The sequence below is a fragment of the Poecilia formosa genome, unplaced genomic scaffold, assembly GCF_000485575.1.
Source record: "Poecilia formosa unplaced genomic scaffold, Poecilia_formosa-5.1.2 Scaffold345, whole genome shotgun sequence".
Classification (NCBI taxonomy): domain Eukaryota; kingdom Metazoa; phylum Chordata; class Actinopteri; order Cyprinodontiformes; family Poeciliidae; genus Poecilia; species Poecilia formosa.
In genome coordinates this window covers 11396-29666 of record NW_006800284.1, presented here as the reverse complement: position 1 = coordinate 29666, position 18271 = coordinate 11396, and the positions used below count along the sequence as shown (strand labels likewise).

Genomic DNA, 18271 nt, shown 5'->3' with positions numbered 1-18271 from the left:
ATCACTGCTGTTGCTCCAGTGATTTAATCCCTAGAGGTGTTTTTCTGACATGAACAGGAGACAAACGTGTTTCTGGAGGGAAGACACGTTTTGTATCCCCTCATGTAAAGCCTGAAACACGGTGAGGCGGCTGCAGCTCAGGAGGAAGAGCGGCTACCGATCGCTTCCATCCCAAGAGTCCCAAATCCAAAAGCCGGAGGGTTGGTGGGTTGGTGGGTAAGCATTCAGTTGGTAGAAAACGCAGAAATTTTACTCCAGTAAGAGAAGAAATACTTCATAATACAAGTAAAAGTAAAAAGTGCAGCGAAGTAAAATTACTCCTAAATCACTTCCAGTTTACTACAATTCCTACAGTAAAAGCAGATATCATGAGTAGCGTAACATGGTTAGCTAGCAGAGTTAGCAATGGCGTCATTTAGCACAGCATTAGCTTATGCTAACTGACAAATCATGTTCCTGCCAAACAACAATACAAACACAGAACATTTAAAGGGCAGCAGTTATTTAGTTGTTTTGATAAAAATGCAACAATATCAACTACCTCAGTTTTCCTTCACACCAGTTGCTGGTGGATAATTACATGATTATGACTTGATCATTAACCTTCATATTGTTATTACATTTTCATTATCAAAATGCAGAAGTTTTCTCTAATTATAACCAAATAAATGATTGCACCCAACAAAAACGCAGCTCCAGTTATCCTTCTTGCAGTGATAAAATGCGTAACTATTTACAGCAGAAGCTGATGTATTTGTGCTGTGAGTTCAGAGGAGACGGCACTGTGGTCATTAAAGTTTAAAGCCCTTATTTGGCCTCTGTGAGCGGCGAATGTTGCAGGTAGCAGCTCCCATACTGTAGCTTGTTCCCAGTAAATCAACATGCTAACGTCTCCCCCTTGTAAAAGGAGAATACATGTTGGCTGTTAGAGATCTTTGTGCGTTCTCTCCGGCTCTGCTTCCAGAATTAAGCTGCAGCTGAGGCCATTATTGAGAAAAGCAGATGATGTGTTATTTTAATCATATCATTTTAACGGTGTTGTGTTTTACAGCCTTGCAGCCATTTATTGTAGCCTCTGTAGAGCATGCTGTCAAATAACCGTGACAAGTTCGAAGGCATTTCAGATTAATGGGTTCACTCGTACTTTCATCTGCACTACAAACCGGTCTGAAAACCTGTGAGGAAAGGGAACAGTGATTGATTTTCAAATCTTTTGCTGTCAAAATTTGTTCCATTTGCCAAAACAACACCTCAAGCACCATAATCTGTTTGTCTCTTAGAGAGTTGTGTCATTTAAAGGTGACCTATTCTCTGCACAGGTTAGGATGTGTCTATGGACTATAAAAACATTTTCTTTAAATTTATTGCAAACCATTCTTAGATAATGAGGCTACGGCAACCCCAACTCAATGTTTACACTCCCTCTTGAAAATGGCGGCAAACAGATGCACAATTATGCGACCGTACACCTTTAAAAATCAGAAGTAGAGCCTCCTGAAGTAGAATGAGGCAAGTGGTTTTTGGATGATAAGTCAGCAACAAACCACTGTACAGTGCATGCAGTGGTAAAACCAACTGACCAAATAAGCTGAAACTCAGCTTTGGTTGCTAGGTGATGGGTGGAACTCAGCTTCGGTTGCTAGGTGATGGGCGGAACTCAGCTTCAGTTGCTAGGCAACAGGCTGGGCTTCATTTGTGTTGCTACATTCTGGAGATTTTTTACCCTCTTTATTTTCCAGAGAGTAAACAACATTAAGTTATTGCCATAAAATTTTCTAGGTGTTCATTTTTGTATTTTTTTATGCTTGGGCTATTCTTAGAAGCAGCAGAGACCCAAATGGACGTACAAAAACTTTCAAACTGTGAATTTTGCATAATGGGTCCCCTTTAAAGCTCTCACTGTACCCAGCTGGGCAGTAGTAATTGTTTGCATATGAGGACAAAACAATTCAGGAACTATTCCTGTCCCTTTTTTGTGCTCCTTTCCTGCTACTAGTAGATAAGAAAACAACCATAGCAACAATATTAACCACGCTTACAGAAACAGTCATTGTTTCTTAAGCCAATGCTGAGAGGCAATTAAAAACAGTAAGAGTAGTCCTGGCATTAGAAGTGGCAGCCAGCATCAAAGCGTTTATTATGGCCTATTGTTGAACTGCTAGCCTGTCCGCTCTGATAAAACATGCTAAAGCATGCATAAAACAATTCCTCGGTCTGTTTTGATGCCATGCCTCCTTGGCTCTCAAGAAGACCCCTCAAATATTAAAAGCCATGAAATGTGGCAAAATGTTCTTGTGAGTGATCTTTTCCAATCGTTGGCGTTTTGAGACAGAGATCCTCCTTCTTGAGGTGAGCATCTAAAAGGTGCGATCTGCTGCAGCTACATCCCATAATGCTCAGAGAGAGTGCAATCACAGGTAAAGCAAAAAAAGAGAAAGTGAAATAATGACTTCTGGTGTGAGTTTCTAATTGTCAGGGTGACAGATTTATATATGGATGTTTTATTTACACATCAAACGAGATGTTGGCATTTCTGTGTCATAAACCAGAGCTGCACTCTGCAAAAAAACCAAAATCTTACCAAGTAATTTTGGTCTAGTTTCTAGTGCAAATATCTTAGTACTCTTAAAATAAGACAAAACTAACTTACAAGTAACTTTTCAACTAGAAATAAGAGCTTGTTTTAAGTCAATAATTCCTTAATAGTGATAAAAAGGTATTAGTTCCAAATCACAGATTATTTCACCAACATGGGGAAAATGTCTTGTTATAAGTAAAATAATCTGCCAATTAACCCATTTAACAAACACTCAGAGAACTATGTTGTCTCCATGCAGCTCCTTGCATGGAAACGACAGTTTGAGAAATTCTCCTTTAAAATCTTAAATAAATCTGCGTCAGCTACAAGTCGTAGAAATAAGACCAAATCAAACTTTTTATGCCGCTAAAACCATGAGCTAGCCTCTTGATGATTAGATAACCTTCCCTATAAGTATCTTCACAGCAGCTTTGAGAAATTATGTTTTTATTTTATCAAGCCCTGTTGAATTATAGAAGATGTGTGGCCTTCTGTTTGTTCTGTTCATTTTTGACACCCATTGTGGAGAAGAGCTGCTTGCAATCCTCTTAACTAAAGTGGATTTTCTCCATTTGAAAGAGCAGAGTTATTGTTCATTTGGACATTTTATCACATTGCTCGGAAACGTGTGTGTTTTGCACTGATAGCTGCAAGTCTCAGCAAATCTGATTTAATAAAGAGAGATGTGCAGCTCATAATTGCAAGTGACAGGTTATTAAGTTCTTACAGCGTGTGAGATCCGAGTTCAAGCCCCAGGAGATCAGCTGTAGTGTGTAAAGTAAATTAATGCAACTGCTCAGACTCTTCCAGCACAACATGTTGATTTTGAGTTTATTTAGATAGAAGTATCTCCAAAATTGCTTAAAAATTGAAGACCTGCCAACACAAAGACATAAAAATTAAGAGCTAGCCTCATGTCAAGTGGTTTTCCACTTTACTCAAGATTAGCCACTTAGCTTTTAGATATTTCCATGTTTTTTTAGCTCCTGTAAATTTTGTTTACTGACTACATAAATCTGCTCTCCACTGAGTTTGTCTTGTGCATCATCTTCCACAGCTGCTATGAAAGAGCTGCAAGCGATCCACTTAAGAAAAATGATTACTATCCATTTGAAGGAAGTTTTTTCTTCGTTGTCTTACGTTGCACCACTAACAAATGCATGTTTGCACATAACAACGAGCCTCAATCTGGCCTTAATGAATAGAGATGTTCACCTCACCCTTCAAAATGGCGGGTAATGGAGGAGATCCAAGCTCAAGCACCAGCACTGCTTCTGCAAAGCACAAAATAAGTCAATGCTACCAGCCAGGTGATGACACAGCAACATTATGACCAGGAATGTTATTAAAACAAGGATGTCTCTGAAATTATTTTTTAAAAATGGTTGTTTCTCTGGTGAAATTTTGCTCCTTTTTTTTTTTTTTTACTTTTGGACAGTTATGATGCATAACCATTTCAACCAAGTGTTTGTTGTTTAACAACTTTAAACAGCTGAATTAGCATCTCAAAGTCTTGAATAACTCCTGAACTACGACCCCAAATTAAAAGGAAATTAAGAGCAATGCTTCATGGATTCGAAGAGCAGAGAAAGAAGCAGGATGTTCAAACCACCAAGCATCAAATCCCCAACTCCAGCATCTCTCTATAACACAAACAAACTGAGGTTTAAAAAGTAGATACAAAAACAAACGAGGTGGAGTAGCAGTGTTTGCCAAAGGCTGCTGGTGTCATCACGATACTGTGGAATATCATCATCTGCTGCCTGGAAATTTAGCTGTTAGCATGTCATGTTAGCATCTTCAGTCAGAGGCTTCTTGAGGTTTGTTGCGAGACTGACTGCTACCAGACATCAACATCCACAATGACTCTGAAGAAACAAAACATTCAGTGTTGTTGAATTGAACTGAAGACAAATGTTAAAACAAATGTCATATTGCAAAACCCAGAGTTCCCAAAAATTGTACTCAAATAAAAGTAGCAGTACTTCAAAATATTTTAATGTTGAAGCAACTAAATACTCAAGTAAGAGTCAAAAAGTAATTGAGTTACTCAATTACAGAGCAACTGATCAAATCATCAATCATTTAATGTTTAAAAATTACATCATCAGAACCAAAATATAAAGTTAAGAGGAAATTTTGGTATTTTAAGGACCAAAATGACAATAATTCACGTAAAAAACAAAAAAACAACAATATCGGGCATTTTTCTAAATCAGTTTCTTTCAATAAAAAAACTGACAAATTTAACAAAAACTGCAGCTTACTCAAGTAGAAGTAATTGAGTAAATGTGACTAGTTACTACCCTACTCTGGCTAAAGCCAGTAAAATAAAGAGACTACCTTAAACAAAGTAGCAGATTTTGGAAATGACATCATGTTGTTACACTATATGTTAATTTCTTTTTATGTGTTTTCAGCTTTTCAAAAAAAAAAAGATTAAATGCAGAAGACATTTGTCTTTAAAATGATCTATAAACATGTCTCTTAACTAAAACAGATGCTCTACATTTGGAGGAATGATTTTTTTTCTCTCTCTCTGCAAACATGTCGCCTTGCAAATGCATGTTTGCACTGATAGCAACAAGTCTCCACAAATCTGGCTAGACGAAGAGAGACGTGCGCCTCACGCTCACAAGTGACAGGTTATTAGGTTCCTACGATGTGGGAGATCCAAGTTCAAGCAGAGGAAGCAGAAACCCACATGCATTAATCATAACTGATTTATTGAGAAATAACCTCAGAGGGCAGCTGGTCAATTTCTCTGTGCCCCACAGGGCACTGCGGTTTGCTGCTGCTGCATTAATATCCTCACAGCAAGACAAATCATTTACCAATTCACTTTAAAAGTGAACATAAGACAAAAATGTTAGATTTAGTTTCAGTATCTTTTAAACAGGTGATTAAAGACATTAGAAAATAAGATAAAATCTTTCATAGAAAGTGCAAATTTCAACATCATCTATTTTTGTTTGGTTGTTGAATTTATGCAATTGATGATCCAGCTCCAATCTGTCATACTCTGCAGACTCATGTTCTGAATGCAGATAAAATCAGTTTTTCTCTGCAAAGAATAAAATGTGCTGCCGAGTCTGTGAGACTTCAAAGCTGTTTTTCTCTGCTCTCTTGCCAGGGTCATCACAGATAGCCGGCAACTATCTGGCTCCCCAGGCAAGACTTAAAGCTTTGACTAGTGGTATGCGGTTAGAATTCAAACCTCGGTTCAGCATTCAGTCGAGCAGCAACAACAGCAGCAGAAGTAACAGCCGCACACACATGCAAGCTGAGGCAGAGTGAAAACTATGAAAAAGATATATATTGGCAAAACAGCCCTGAAAAGCCAGAGAAATGGATGCAAACATCCAAAAAGAAGGTAAGAAAAATCGGCTTGAACCGTCGTTTTAAACTTTAAACATTGTTCTCATTGTTCATCTGCACATCTTCTATTATCCACCATCTGCTTCCACTTGAACAAATAAACCATTAATCTGATTATGGTGCTTTCTCTAACTGAAAAAGGGAGGAATCTAATGAAGTTAGGGTCATAAACAGTGGCGTCCCTACAGGGGGGAAAAAGAGGGACCATTACCACTACTGTTGAAAAAACAACAACAAAAAAACAGCTATTTTGCTGACTACGAATTGTTGTCCTTCCATCTGATTGTTTTGTTCTTGCGAAGGTCTGAAATAAACCTAAAGCTAACAGCCGCACAGCCGAAGGTAACGGTGAAGCTAACGTGTGAAGCTAACAGTCAAAGCTAACATTTGAAGTTAACAGATGAAGCTAACTGTTGTTTTGCTGATTCTGCATCGTTTTCTTTCCATCTGACTGTTTTGTTGAATGAAATAAAGCTGAAGCCAAAGCTAACAGCACTTAGAATTGCCTTGATGCTGAAAATGTGCTATATAAATAAAATTACCTTTACTTATCCAACAGATGAAGGTAACAGGTGAAGCTAACGGTACCCCTTAGTTGGCGGTGCAGAAACTTTGAGATGTTGCGACTCAAATATCCATCAGTTCAGCTAAAAGTAAAAAATGAAGCATCACTGGGTCTCCAGTTAGTGTGTTTTTATTGGAAATTCTTAATTTCTTCTTCCATTTTACCATCTAGCTAAAAATAGAAGCACAGAAAGCTTCTGTCCTACACTTTTAGACCTCCTTGTGACTCACCAGTGGTCTGTGTCTGTGGCAAAAATCCGGTCCTCTACATTCTGAGATTGGATTAGGCCGATGTGTAATGAAATTCACCGCTACACCAATGGGAGATTGGGAGATGTTTGTCCTGGTCATACCGCCTCACTCCGAATGAAACATTTTTAGTATTCTTCCTCCATCCATCTCCTCCTTCACATTTCTCCAAATCCAAACTGAGTTACATTTCATCTATGCTTCACTCCCTCTGCCTTTCTTCGCCGTTTTCTCTCTGTTGTGACGATGAGGTTCTCCTAACCTCCCCCTAACATCTGTTCAGCTCTTTCCACGACCACAAGGACGACCTCCGCAAGCGCCTGTCATACACCACACACAAACTAGAGATGGTAGAGACAGAGTTCGACTCCACCCGGCAGTACCTGGAGACGGAGCTGCGGCGCGCCCAGGAGGAGCTGGAGAAATTCACAGAGAAGCTGCGCAGGTGTGTGTGTGTGTGTGTATGCGTGTAATAACTAAATCATGATGTGCCATGTCAAATTACTGCTTGGTATCACAAACAACATGCTTGTGTTTTAGTATTCTGTTCCTATGGTGTCACATTCCTGCCAAAATCTGAGACAGATATACAACTTCTTTTTTCTTACCATACTTGTTAAAACTGTCACTATGTTATGACAGTTTGCTATGAGATAAATAATCTGTGAAAAAAAATCTATTTCCTGCAAGTCCTCCCTGAGATACTGAAGAAATGCACCCAACAAAAACCAACCAATCAGAGCCAGGAGGAGAGTGTTAGCGCTGTCAATAATCCTCAAGTACTCGCTCAACTTACAGTTACAGGAAAGCCGTTTATCAGCCATTATCAGGTCATGCCGCCATTACCTGAAGTCACAATATGCTACGCTAGCTGTAGCGCAGCAAAAAGAAAAGAAAGTGGTGACTGACAGCGCTAAGTCCCGCCTGCTGGCTCTTATTGGTTGTTTTTAGTTAGCACTGGGAGAAGGTAGAGAAGCTTGATTTTTTTAAATATATTATCTCTCACAATAGTAACAATTTAGACAAATATGTAAACATTTTCTGTTTTGTGTCCATAGTTTAAGAAGAAAATAAATGTGCCAAATATTAATATAATACACATCTTCAAACAAGTCGTCATCAACGCTCCTAAGCCTTATTTTAATCATTTTATTTTAACCATTGTTTGAGTAAAACCTGATCAATGGAGAGTGACCAAGAAAACATGCCAAACAAAAATAATTAAATCATCATAAAGACTTCATACAATAATTTGAAAAAGGTTTAAAAACACCAGTTATGTTTCTCATTTAAACTATTTCTAGGGAGAATTTTAAATCAGTTTCAATGACTTTTGCTAATTATTCCATAACCAAGGAGCAGCGTAAGAAAAAGCTTTTATATTTTTTATTTCACTCCTGACACATTTCCCAAGGCAGCCTTTTAAATAAATAATGATTTTTGCCACAAGAGCAAAGCAAAAAGTTCAACTTAAATGTGAAATCAGAGTAAAAGTAAAATCTGAGAGGAGACCGTTACACCTTTACAGGACATGACGTAGCATAATTTAGCTTATTAAACTAGATTAATGTTATTAATACTCCTCTCAGTCTTATGATCTCTAACCAATCTGCAGGATTGAATCTTGACCTTTGCATTAAGTGAATTAGCACTAAAAATGTACTTCAGTTAATGATTGCATTAAAAATCTATGGGAACTGGTAATCAGCTCAGTTTTATTATTGATCACATTAAGGTCTGGAGTGCAGTGAAGTATTTCCTCTCTCGTTAGAGATTTCTTCTGTTTTTGCTGCGGGTGTTATTACACTCCAGGACTTACTGATTATTGCTTTTAAAGTTTTCACAAAATAAGCTTCTTCATATAGGAGAATTTTTGACATTTAAAGGGGGGATAATTATGCAAAATTCACATTTTGTATTTTTTGTACTTCCATCTGGGTATCTACTGCTTCTAAAACCCCTCCAAGACAGTTTTTGGTGATAAGTTAACAGAAAATGAGCTGCTTTAAAAACATCCAGGATGTAACGTCACAAATAAGCAGGAACTCCCCGTTACCTAGCAACCCAGCAGAGTTCTGCCTGTTACCTAGCAACCTGAGCTGAGTTCCAGCACACTTGGTCAGCTGGTTTTACTGCTGAGTTCAACGTTTCCTGGAAAAGACAAAGTGTTTTGTTGTTGACTCTCCATCCAGAAACCACTTGCTGCGTTCTTGCTGGTTGTGCAGGACGCACCACTTCTGCTTTTCAAGGATGTATGATTGTATAATAGCACATCTGTTTGCAGCCATTTTCAGATGCGAGTGTAAACATTGATTTGGTGGGCGTGGCCAGCAGCAGCTTATTAGGGTTTAAAGTAACAGATCCCTAAAACAGACAGGCAGAACTGAACAGACTAAAATCTCATTATCCAAGATTAATTTGGTACAAAAAAAGTAAAAACATGTTTTGTAACGCCCACAGATCTGTCCTAACCTGTACAGGGAAGCATAACAGGTCACCTGTAAGCTTCGAGTTTATTTACCTGCTTGGTAAATAAACTTCAGAGCAGCAAGATTGAAAGCACCAGGATAGTGAAATAGTTTAATGTTTTCTGCAGCCATAGTAAAAATCAAAGCGATAAACCTGCTCTCTCAACAAACTTTCCCATTTTGGCAAAAAAAAAAGGGAGAACGCAGTTAAAGGTGCATAAAAATGTTCAATCCCTATTTATTATTGACTTTTAAACTCTAGAATGGTTCTGATTAGCTGATCTCTGTCGTCGCCCTCAGCGTTGCCTCTGAAGATGACAGATTTTATTTTCCCTCGTTCTCCTGCCGTTGCTTTGTTATGTCCAATTATAATCCTTATTTTGCCTTTCGCGCCTCTAACAGGCCTGAGTTTTATGGCTTGTTTTGTTTATGGTCTCTTGCGCCCACACTCCCCAGATCTGTCCGGTTAATGGAGCCATAAACGGCTGTTTATAAACCACATGAGTTAATATTATAATATGTGCTGAATAAAAAGGCGAGGTAGTAAAAGAAATGCTTGGACTGTAACTATTGATTCTTGGAAGTTTAATAGGAATACTGAAAGCAAGCCAGGGAGAAAAAAGGCTGCACAAAAAGCAGAAAACAAAAACTTTTACGTTTTACTTACTCAAATGTGGTTGTAACTGATAGATGTGGGCAGAAAGAATCTCCTGTAGCTGTCTGTGTTACAGCAGATCAAAAAAGCCTCTGATTTGTAGCATTCAAATCTCATAAAGCCAAAATCTGAGTTGAGTATCTTGAACAATAATCTCCAGATTAGATTAGACAGTCTCCATTATACAGAAAGTGATGCATGGATGAAATTAAAAAGCTTTAAAAAAAACAACTATATCACATAGAAGCTGTGTTTCCATTGACCAGTTGCACAATTTGGAATTATGAAAATAAGCTTTCTTAATGGAAACACGTAAATTTAGTTAAAAAAAAGGACATTTCGCTAAACGGAAACAGTTTTTTCGCATCACATCAAACATGTGATCAACAACCAGATATTAATACTGGCGGAAACGCCAAAAAAGACGACAGGAAGTAGTTGGAGAATTATGGCGCAGCTTGTTTTTTAATGACTTAAACTTATTCCCATGTGATTTTAATTGCATTTCTCTTTTAATGGAAATGCTGAAGTTGCAAAATTGTGTTTTTTATTTTCGACAATAGTGGAAAATCGCCAAAGTTTTGCTAACATTTGTAAGAGAAGTCCAGAAATCTGATGATAATTTTTTTACTCACTGGTTCTGATATGGAGCTTTAGCAGTTTAGAAGCTAAACATATATATTTTTCTAGTCTGTGAAGCAGCACACCTATCAATTTGCACTAACGATATTTTTCCAGTGGAAGAAACTCAAAGTTAGATATTTTCTGTATCTGTGGAAGAACAGAAAATAAAGAAGCTGCTAAAACAGAGACAGTTCACAGAAAGCAGCTGATTACATGTATGTACCTTTCTTTTGTTTAGAGAAAATTTCAAAATTTGAGATTAAAATTCACCCAAAAAATCTCTGATCAGTGCAAGATGATTATGGTTATTTTATATAATTGTTGTTATGAATGTTTTAGTTCATATTTTTCTTGTTCTTTATTGATTTCTCTGTTTTTTTAGGATCCAAAGTAGTTACTCGTCTCTTCAGAGGATCAACCAGGATTTAGAGGACAAGATGTGCAGAACGGTAGGAAAACCTGATATTTTATAGCACAAGTCTCACCTTGGTTAGCCTTAGAAAACATGTCTGCCAGAAGATGCAATCAAAGTGTATTGATTATATATTTAATAGATTGGTTTTGACTTTCTGTTCTTCTCCACCTTCTTGGTTTTTACATAAAACCATTTCATTGTTGCTTTTTAATGCCTTAACTCAGTTTTCATATTTGAAATGTTCCTATTCATAAACAACTCACATTATTTTTGATATAATGAGCTGAATTTTATTCAGATGGAATATAAAATGAAATTTGTAAACATAAATGCATTGGAAATCCATGTGTTTTCTTAAGAAAATACCTCAAAATTAAGCCGTTGTGAATGTGTGTTGGGTTGTTTTTTCTGGTATTTTCAGTGACTTTAAAAGAAAATAAAGTATTTTAGTATAATTTAATTTTGAAAGGCACATCAAACATTTACCTAGTTTGGGCTGGAATTACTTCAGTCAAAAACATGAAATTGTCCAGTTACCAGGAAACCAGGAAAGTGTTAGTTTCTGTTTTTACCTCTGAAGTTACAGTTGCCTTGGCAGCTTTTCTCTCCTGATGTTTCAAGATTGTTACCCTCACAGATTTAGCATATCTGCAGCTACATCACCACATTTTGTCTCTAAACTAGGAGAAAATTTAAGGTTTTTTTAAAAAAATTGAGACAATATGTGTTAATGCACATTTACACATACTCTAATCTTACTCTATTTAAGTTATTGTGCAGAAATTTGGGGCAATAATTACAAAACTACACAACAAAATAAGAGCAGTAGGGTTGTAGAAGTTGCTAACCGCTGGTCTAAGCAAACATAATTGGGAACTAAACATTTTTGTCAAAGTTTCAGGGTGTTTTGGTTCAACTGGGGACCAAAATTGCAGCATTTGTAACATTTTCAGTTGCTGCAGTTCGCTTTCACGCAGAGCCAAACCAATTGAAACAGCTGTTCCCCTCCTCAACTGTGGGGGCGCTGCACCAAAATCTATTGAAGGAAATGACACAAAAACCTCTAAAGAAAACATGATCGCAACTTCCTTCTTTACAAAATCTGAACAAAAATTAGGTAATTCCAGATTTTAGTAGCTGTAGGATTTCTCTTTTGGCTTTGGTATAAAACTGCAAGCCATTTCACAGCCAAAACATAAAATCTTACCAAGTAATTTTATTCTAGTTTCTAGTGTAAACATCTTACTACACTTGAAATAAGACAAAATTAACTTACAAGTAACTTTTCAGTAAAATACAGGATCTTGTATTGAGCAATAATTCCTTAATATTAATAAAACGTTTTGTCTTATTTCAGGTATACTAAGATATTTGCAGTAGAAACTAGAGCAGAATTACTTTGTGTTTTTGCAGTGTTCTCCCGCTAACAGTAGACTCTATGTTCATCATCTCTGGGAGGAAAACTGGAGAAAATCCATGTATGCATATGGAGAAACTGTGAACTCCAGCAGAACTACGACTTATTTTTACTCAAGTAAAAGTAAAACGTAGCCAAGAAATTACTCAATTAAGAGTAAAAAAGTATTTGGTAAAACATCTGTACTCAAGTGCTGAGTAACAGATCTAATATCAATCATTTAATATTTAAAATTCACATTATCAGACGGTCCAAAATAGAAAGTTAAGTGGAGTTTTTGGTATTCTACGGACAAAAATTACAATAATTCATATAAATATTAAACAAATAACTAACATTTTTCAAATCAACAAAAACTGCAGGTCTGGTGAATTTTTGATTAAAACATGTTTGTTTTTCATTCAGTGGGTAGAAAATCCAGAAATTTTACTCAAGTAAAAGTAAAAAGAAAGCACAATTTTTTTTAACTGTTACTCAGGTAATTGAGTAAATGTAACCAGTTACTAGCCCCGTATCTCCCATAACTGTTACTCATCTTTAATTCACTAAGAAAGCTATCAGTCATGTTTGTATGAAGGTGCAACTTCACACAAAAAAACAATCTCCCAGTTTTCAGATTTGCTCAGAGGAGTAAAGAAAAAAAGTCTTACATTTGTCTAGCCCTGTATAATATGCTATTGTTCTCACGCTTTAATCAATGACCCTATTAAATCTTTTCAACTGCGATTCTTTAGAAAAACCTACAATGCCGACCAGGATTTTAAAACCTGCTGAGGTAGAAACAAAAGCCTAATGAGGATAAATACAAGCACTTCACATTATCATATAAAGCAGAGATTATAATAAATGATATACTCCAACAATAAATTAACATATTTTCTGGGTAACAACTGTCCTCCGTTGCTTCTCAGAGATTAGAAAGCCGCTAAAATCAATTCAGCTCACCTGTTCAGCCGCAGAAACGCACTCATCTCTCTCGCAGCAATTACACGATCAAAGGTGGCTTCGTGAAATCGATGTCTGAAGTAATTGGTCTCAGCTGCTGTGCAACCTTGTTAGGAAACTGTGAGAGTTAACAGTTCAGCTCTCTGATCAGAGCAGGTGAAGCGATTTTCAGCCGTTTTCCTCCCAGTTTTAAGCTATGAACTCCCTGCATGTTATTGTTTACGTCTGGAAAATTCGCGCATGCGTACAACGCTGTAGGGCAAAAAGACGATTCTTTAAATTGACATCCATTATATCCGCGCTGGCGCGGTACAACGATTCCGTTAGCTAAATGAAACCTGGAGATGTAGGTAGTATTAATTTAGTCCAGTGCGCCACAGCAATAGGAAAAATAACCTAGAAAATCACTATAGAATAACTAAAACCCACTATTTTCTCGCTTTCTGTGTAGGTTAAGCTACACGCAGACTCGTTGCCATAGCAACAGACAACAACGCCCCTTTATGTATCAGGATTCAACACCAAAAAAACAACAACACTCAAACATTTCCCATATAAGTATCAGAACATTCAGTCCATTACAGTTTTATGTTTTTAGGCTCGATGTTTATTTTTGCGATTATCAATAAGTGATCGATGTGTTAGCTTAGCTACCGCTGCTAGTAGCTAAGCTAATATAGCGGAGGTTGATTAGCCAGTTCTACTGATGATCGGTCAGAGTTGGTGTTAGGTCGCCTGTTTTCATTTTTTAACTGAACCGAAACACTGAATTTCTCATCACATCTACATGCTATGGTTGTCGTAGCTAGCATAAGTCCTGCTTTCCTCTCCTTTGCATTTTTTCTTAGTTAAAAGTTTTTCCTGATGTTGCTAGTTTTCGCAAAGCACTGCGTCCCTTTTTCTTATATATTATCAGGCCTACATTTAAGATTTAGCGTGTAATATTGATAACTTAACAGAAAAAACAATGGTAGTCATTGTCAGCAAGCAGTCACTGGTCTTGTATGAAAATTAAATGTGTAAGAACAAAAAGGAAAGAGAAAACTGTAATGAGAAACTGAAAACTGATTTCCACAAAATAATTAATTTAGGTAAAAAATTATGCAATTTACCAGATTGAGGTCTAGGCTTTAACTAGGCCACTCCAGAACTTCCACTTTGTTGTTTTCAAGCCATTTAGTTCCAACTGGACGCTAGAAACAAAATATTCTCTTAGATTTCTATATATCTTACTGCATTCATTTTACCTTCACTTATTTAATATGGTATTTATTCATTAATATTTAGTCTTTTTTTATTTTTAGATAAATCAGTTTTCACTTTAACATTGAAGGGCTTTTGGTACTTTTTTAATTTTAAAAAATAATCTGTGAAACCAAATAAATGGGTAAAAATATTTAATGCATTTATACAAAATATTTGTTTTTGTAGAAAATATGTCACATTAAAGTTGGAAAGCTTTTTTATGGATTTTGTTGCTTTTCTTACATTTTTTCAGTACAGAAGCTGCCATTTCTAATTATGTGTCTCAAAGTGAAGCTGTGTAATATGTATTGCTTTGTTTTATATGAGTAGACTGAAAGCTTACATAATTTCCCTTTCATTTTTTTATCACAACACTCATGGATCATTGTGTTCTGCTGATGTGAAGATGATTTTGACTTTTCAAACAGATTATGTTCTGAGCTGAAGTCCTTCATACCAGGAGACAGTAGCCTGAGATTTATTTTTATTTTTTAAAGTCAGGCCTCACTGGGTTTGTCATTTCTTTTGATGTCATATCATGCAATGACATTTTAAGGTTAGGAACATGCGCCGTTTTTGAAAGACATCACCAGAAACTGAATCAAATCCGACATTTTATCAAAAGATCTGATGGGTCAGAACTGTGGAGATCAATTGAAAATAATAGCAAAGAATAAATTTTATTCATAAAGAGCAAAGTGAGAAATGAGAAGAAGTGACAAAATGTCTGCAGCAACAACTCTGAGAAAATCATCCCAGCTTTGATTGGGATGTGAGTAAAATGCATAAATTAGCATTTCTTCAAATAATCACCACGCTTAAAAAGAAATCCAGTTTTAGTAATGCTTGGTGATTTGTTGTAACATTTAGAAATTTGGAGCTTCTCTTTTCAGACATTGTTTATGCATGAATAAATTTACATTCTGGTTGCGTTTTTATCTGCTGTGTCCAAAATATATTCAGCTTTCACTTAAGAAAATATAAAAATAAAAACACAGACTGTATAAACAAGGAAATATGAAAAATAAAGGCTTCATCTGAAAAAACAATTTATACTTAATACCATGTTGGATCTGTGCAGGCTGAAAATTGTTTTTTTCTCTTATTTATCGCAATCTGTCGCAGTGTTGGTCAAAATGTGAGCAAACCATGGTGACTGAGCTTTTACAGAAATCAATAAAAAAAACTAACATTGTGAAATCCATGACTTGGTGACAGAATAATGCATAAAACTTTACAGGAATGCAGAACTTATAAACGCTTTTTAAAAATTACCTAAACTTTTTAAGACAACAAAAAAAAATCAGATACTTTATTTTTATACTAAAATACTAAATTATGTTTGAAAAAAAGTGAACAAGTCTGACGCATTTTGTAAAAAAGTTTATTTTAATGATGAATTTATTGTGAAATATTTATAAAAGGTGTAATTACCTACAGTTGGTTTTGGTTTCAAAAGGTTTATGCGCAAAAGACACGTTTCTCCTGTCTGAATTTGTTTTGATGTCACGTCACTGTTCTTTTTATTTTTTAAGACAAAACTTGCCCTTAATATTATATATAAATTATAATTTTTATATGTTGTCTGTCTGATTACATATTTTTACAAGTTAAATCAGATTAATCAGTATCAAATGGATTACTAGTTTATTGAAGCAAAAAAAAATTTGATCCAAAATTATCTTTGTTTTTTTATTATTTTTGTTTTTTTACAAATTTTATTGCACTGAGACACAAACCTTCTGCACTGAAAACAGATTTAAAGTTTGAAAGTAACATAGTATTCTCCTGCTGCTACATGCATGTTTGCAATTTTCTCTAAAACCAACTTCATTTAGTTAAAATGACATTTTTCTGTTTTGATTGTAATTGCCATAAAAAGTTGTAAAACATGGCTGCAGAACAACAAGTTATAATCACAATCAGAACTTCAGTTTATTCAACACAAATGACGTAGAAGTCTGCATCCATAAAGATTAAAATTACACCTCTGTGCAGAGTTTGGAGAAATGACAGAATGAAGTTCGTGTAAAAGAATCATCAGTTTGATTTACTGCTAAACATGGCAGATTCTGATGCTGGCAACCGAAGACGCTTTTCCTCTTTCTGCCTTAAATGCTTGGCAGGTTTTTTCAGCAAACGTTTGGCTGATGAGGAGCAAAGGGGAGCAATCCTCCCAGCGTCAGCAAACTTACTTTACATAAACAGCGCAGGGAGTCAAACGCTCCCACTGGGAAGGTTTGGAAGTGTTTGGGGTGAGCCTAATTAAATTTAAGGGCATAAATGGGTAGCTAAAGACACAGAACATGTTGGAAAAATGGTAAAAGCTTTAGTATTTGCTAAAAAGAAGTGTTGCAACCATTCTGATTAAGAAAAACCAAAGCAATATAGAATGAAAATACATTTACTAACTTGTCCATTCACAAGAAAAGAAAAGGTGAAGAAACATATTTTGGATTTTTTTTTAGTATAGCTGCATTTCCACTGACAATATAAAATGGTGCAATTTCACTGCAAAAACAAACATTTGTTATCCAATAGATGTAGCTATCCAGATGCGCTAGCACAGCTCATCAGAACAGCAGATTTTACAAAAAGAAAAATAATGTGGAAAAAAACAGAAAATCTGACCAAAGAATTTTAAATGTAACATATTGAGTCATATTCCAAGGGCACTGCGCCGTTTCCTAGCAACCCCAGCCGAGCCCAGCCTGTTACCTAGCAACCCAAGTGGAGCTCCAGCATGTTTGGTTGGCTGCCATTTTTTCACTGTTTTGCTTTGTTGTTGATTTACTATTCAACAGCCATCATCAATAAAAGTATTTTTGGTCTATTAAAAATATTTTAGCATACTTGAGATAAGACAAACTAACTTACAAATAACTTTTCAGCTTGTTTTAAGTAAATAATTCCTTAAAATTGCTGAAAAAATTCTTGTTCCATTGGCAGATTATTTCACTTATAACAAGACATTTTTCTTATAATATAAATTAAATAATCTGCCAGAGCTTTTTCATCACTATCAAGGGATTATTGACTTAAAACAAGCTAACATAACTTGCTGAAAAGTTACTTGTAAGTTATATTTGTTTCATTTTAATTGTAAAAATATAGTTGCACTAGAAACCAGACTAAGAATACTAAGATTTCCTGGTTTTGCAGTGCATTTCTTGGGAGCTGAGTCTAAATGCCAAGTTTTTTCAGTAAAATCCGATGCTACATAAATGTGTTCTATATTACACGTTTTTCTTCCTCCTCCTTCATCTTGTCCGTTGACTCGAGCTTTTGTTCTCCTTGCTGCTGTTTGCAAATCTGGTTTCTCCAGGCCACTCCAGGGTATTGTTGGTGTTTTGATTTGAAAATCCTCTTTAACAAGGTCAGAAATCTGCTTTGTTCCTTTTTCCTCTAAAATAAGAGCGTGTTTAAAATGGAGTAGCGAATTCTGCTCTCCTCTCTGAACCAGCTTGCTCTGTAATTGCCCCTCTTGGGACTCAGGCTTCATTTATTGCCCAGTGAGGAGGCAGAATCTGCTGCAGAATAAGTGAAACAATTGAAGGTATCTTAGAAAACAAACTTCTTTTTTTTTTTGTCCTGTTATGTCAACAATCTGTCCAATCCGCCATTAAAACAAAGTTTTCAAGTTGGTTATGTAAAGATTTTAATCCACTGTTTCAATGTAATTGCATGGAGTTACAATCAAAAGAAAGAAGCGAGGCTTTGATTCGTTAAAGCG

At 36.0% G+C, this 18271-nt stretch overlaps 1 protein-coding gene and 1 long non-coding RNA gene across 4 annotated transcripts in view; one reads left to right on the top strand and one right to left on the bottom strand.

Moving 5' to 3' along the window:
* LOC103153271 (uncharacterized) overlaps window positions 1-14532 on the bottom strand; it is a 43743-nt gene extending 29211 nt beyond the window's left edge. For both annotated transcript variants that reach the window (XR_001658928.1, XR_477779.2), the window contains exon 1: window positions 13294-14532. This is a non-coding gene — a long non-coding RNA (uncharacterized LOC103153271). The remainder of the gene's footprint in view (window positions 1-13293) is intronic.
* The window catches only part of LOC103153298 (uncharacterized), a 40682-nt gene that overhangs the window by 11114 nt on the left and 11297 nt on the right, over window positions 1-18271 (top strand). Inside the window, exons 3-4 of one of the 2 annotated variants that reach the window (XM_016661842.1) lie at window positions 7053-7214; window positions 10899-10965. In XM_016661842.1, coding sequence (XP_016517328.1) covers window positions 7053-7214; window positions 10899-10965 — 229 coding nt within the window. Of the gene's footprint in view, window positions 1-5711; window positions 5885-7052; window positions 7215-10898; window positions 10966-18271 lie in introns of those variants that run through there. The other variant, XM_016661843.1, reaches the window with a different exon arrangement.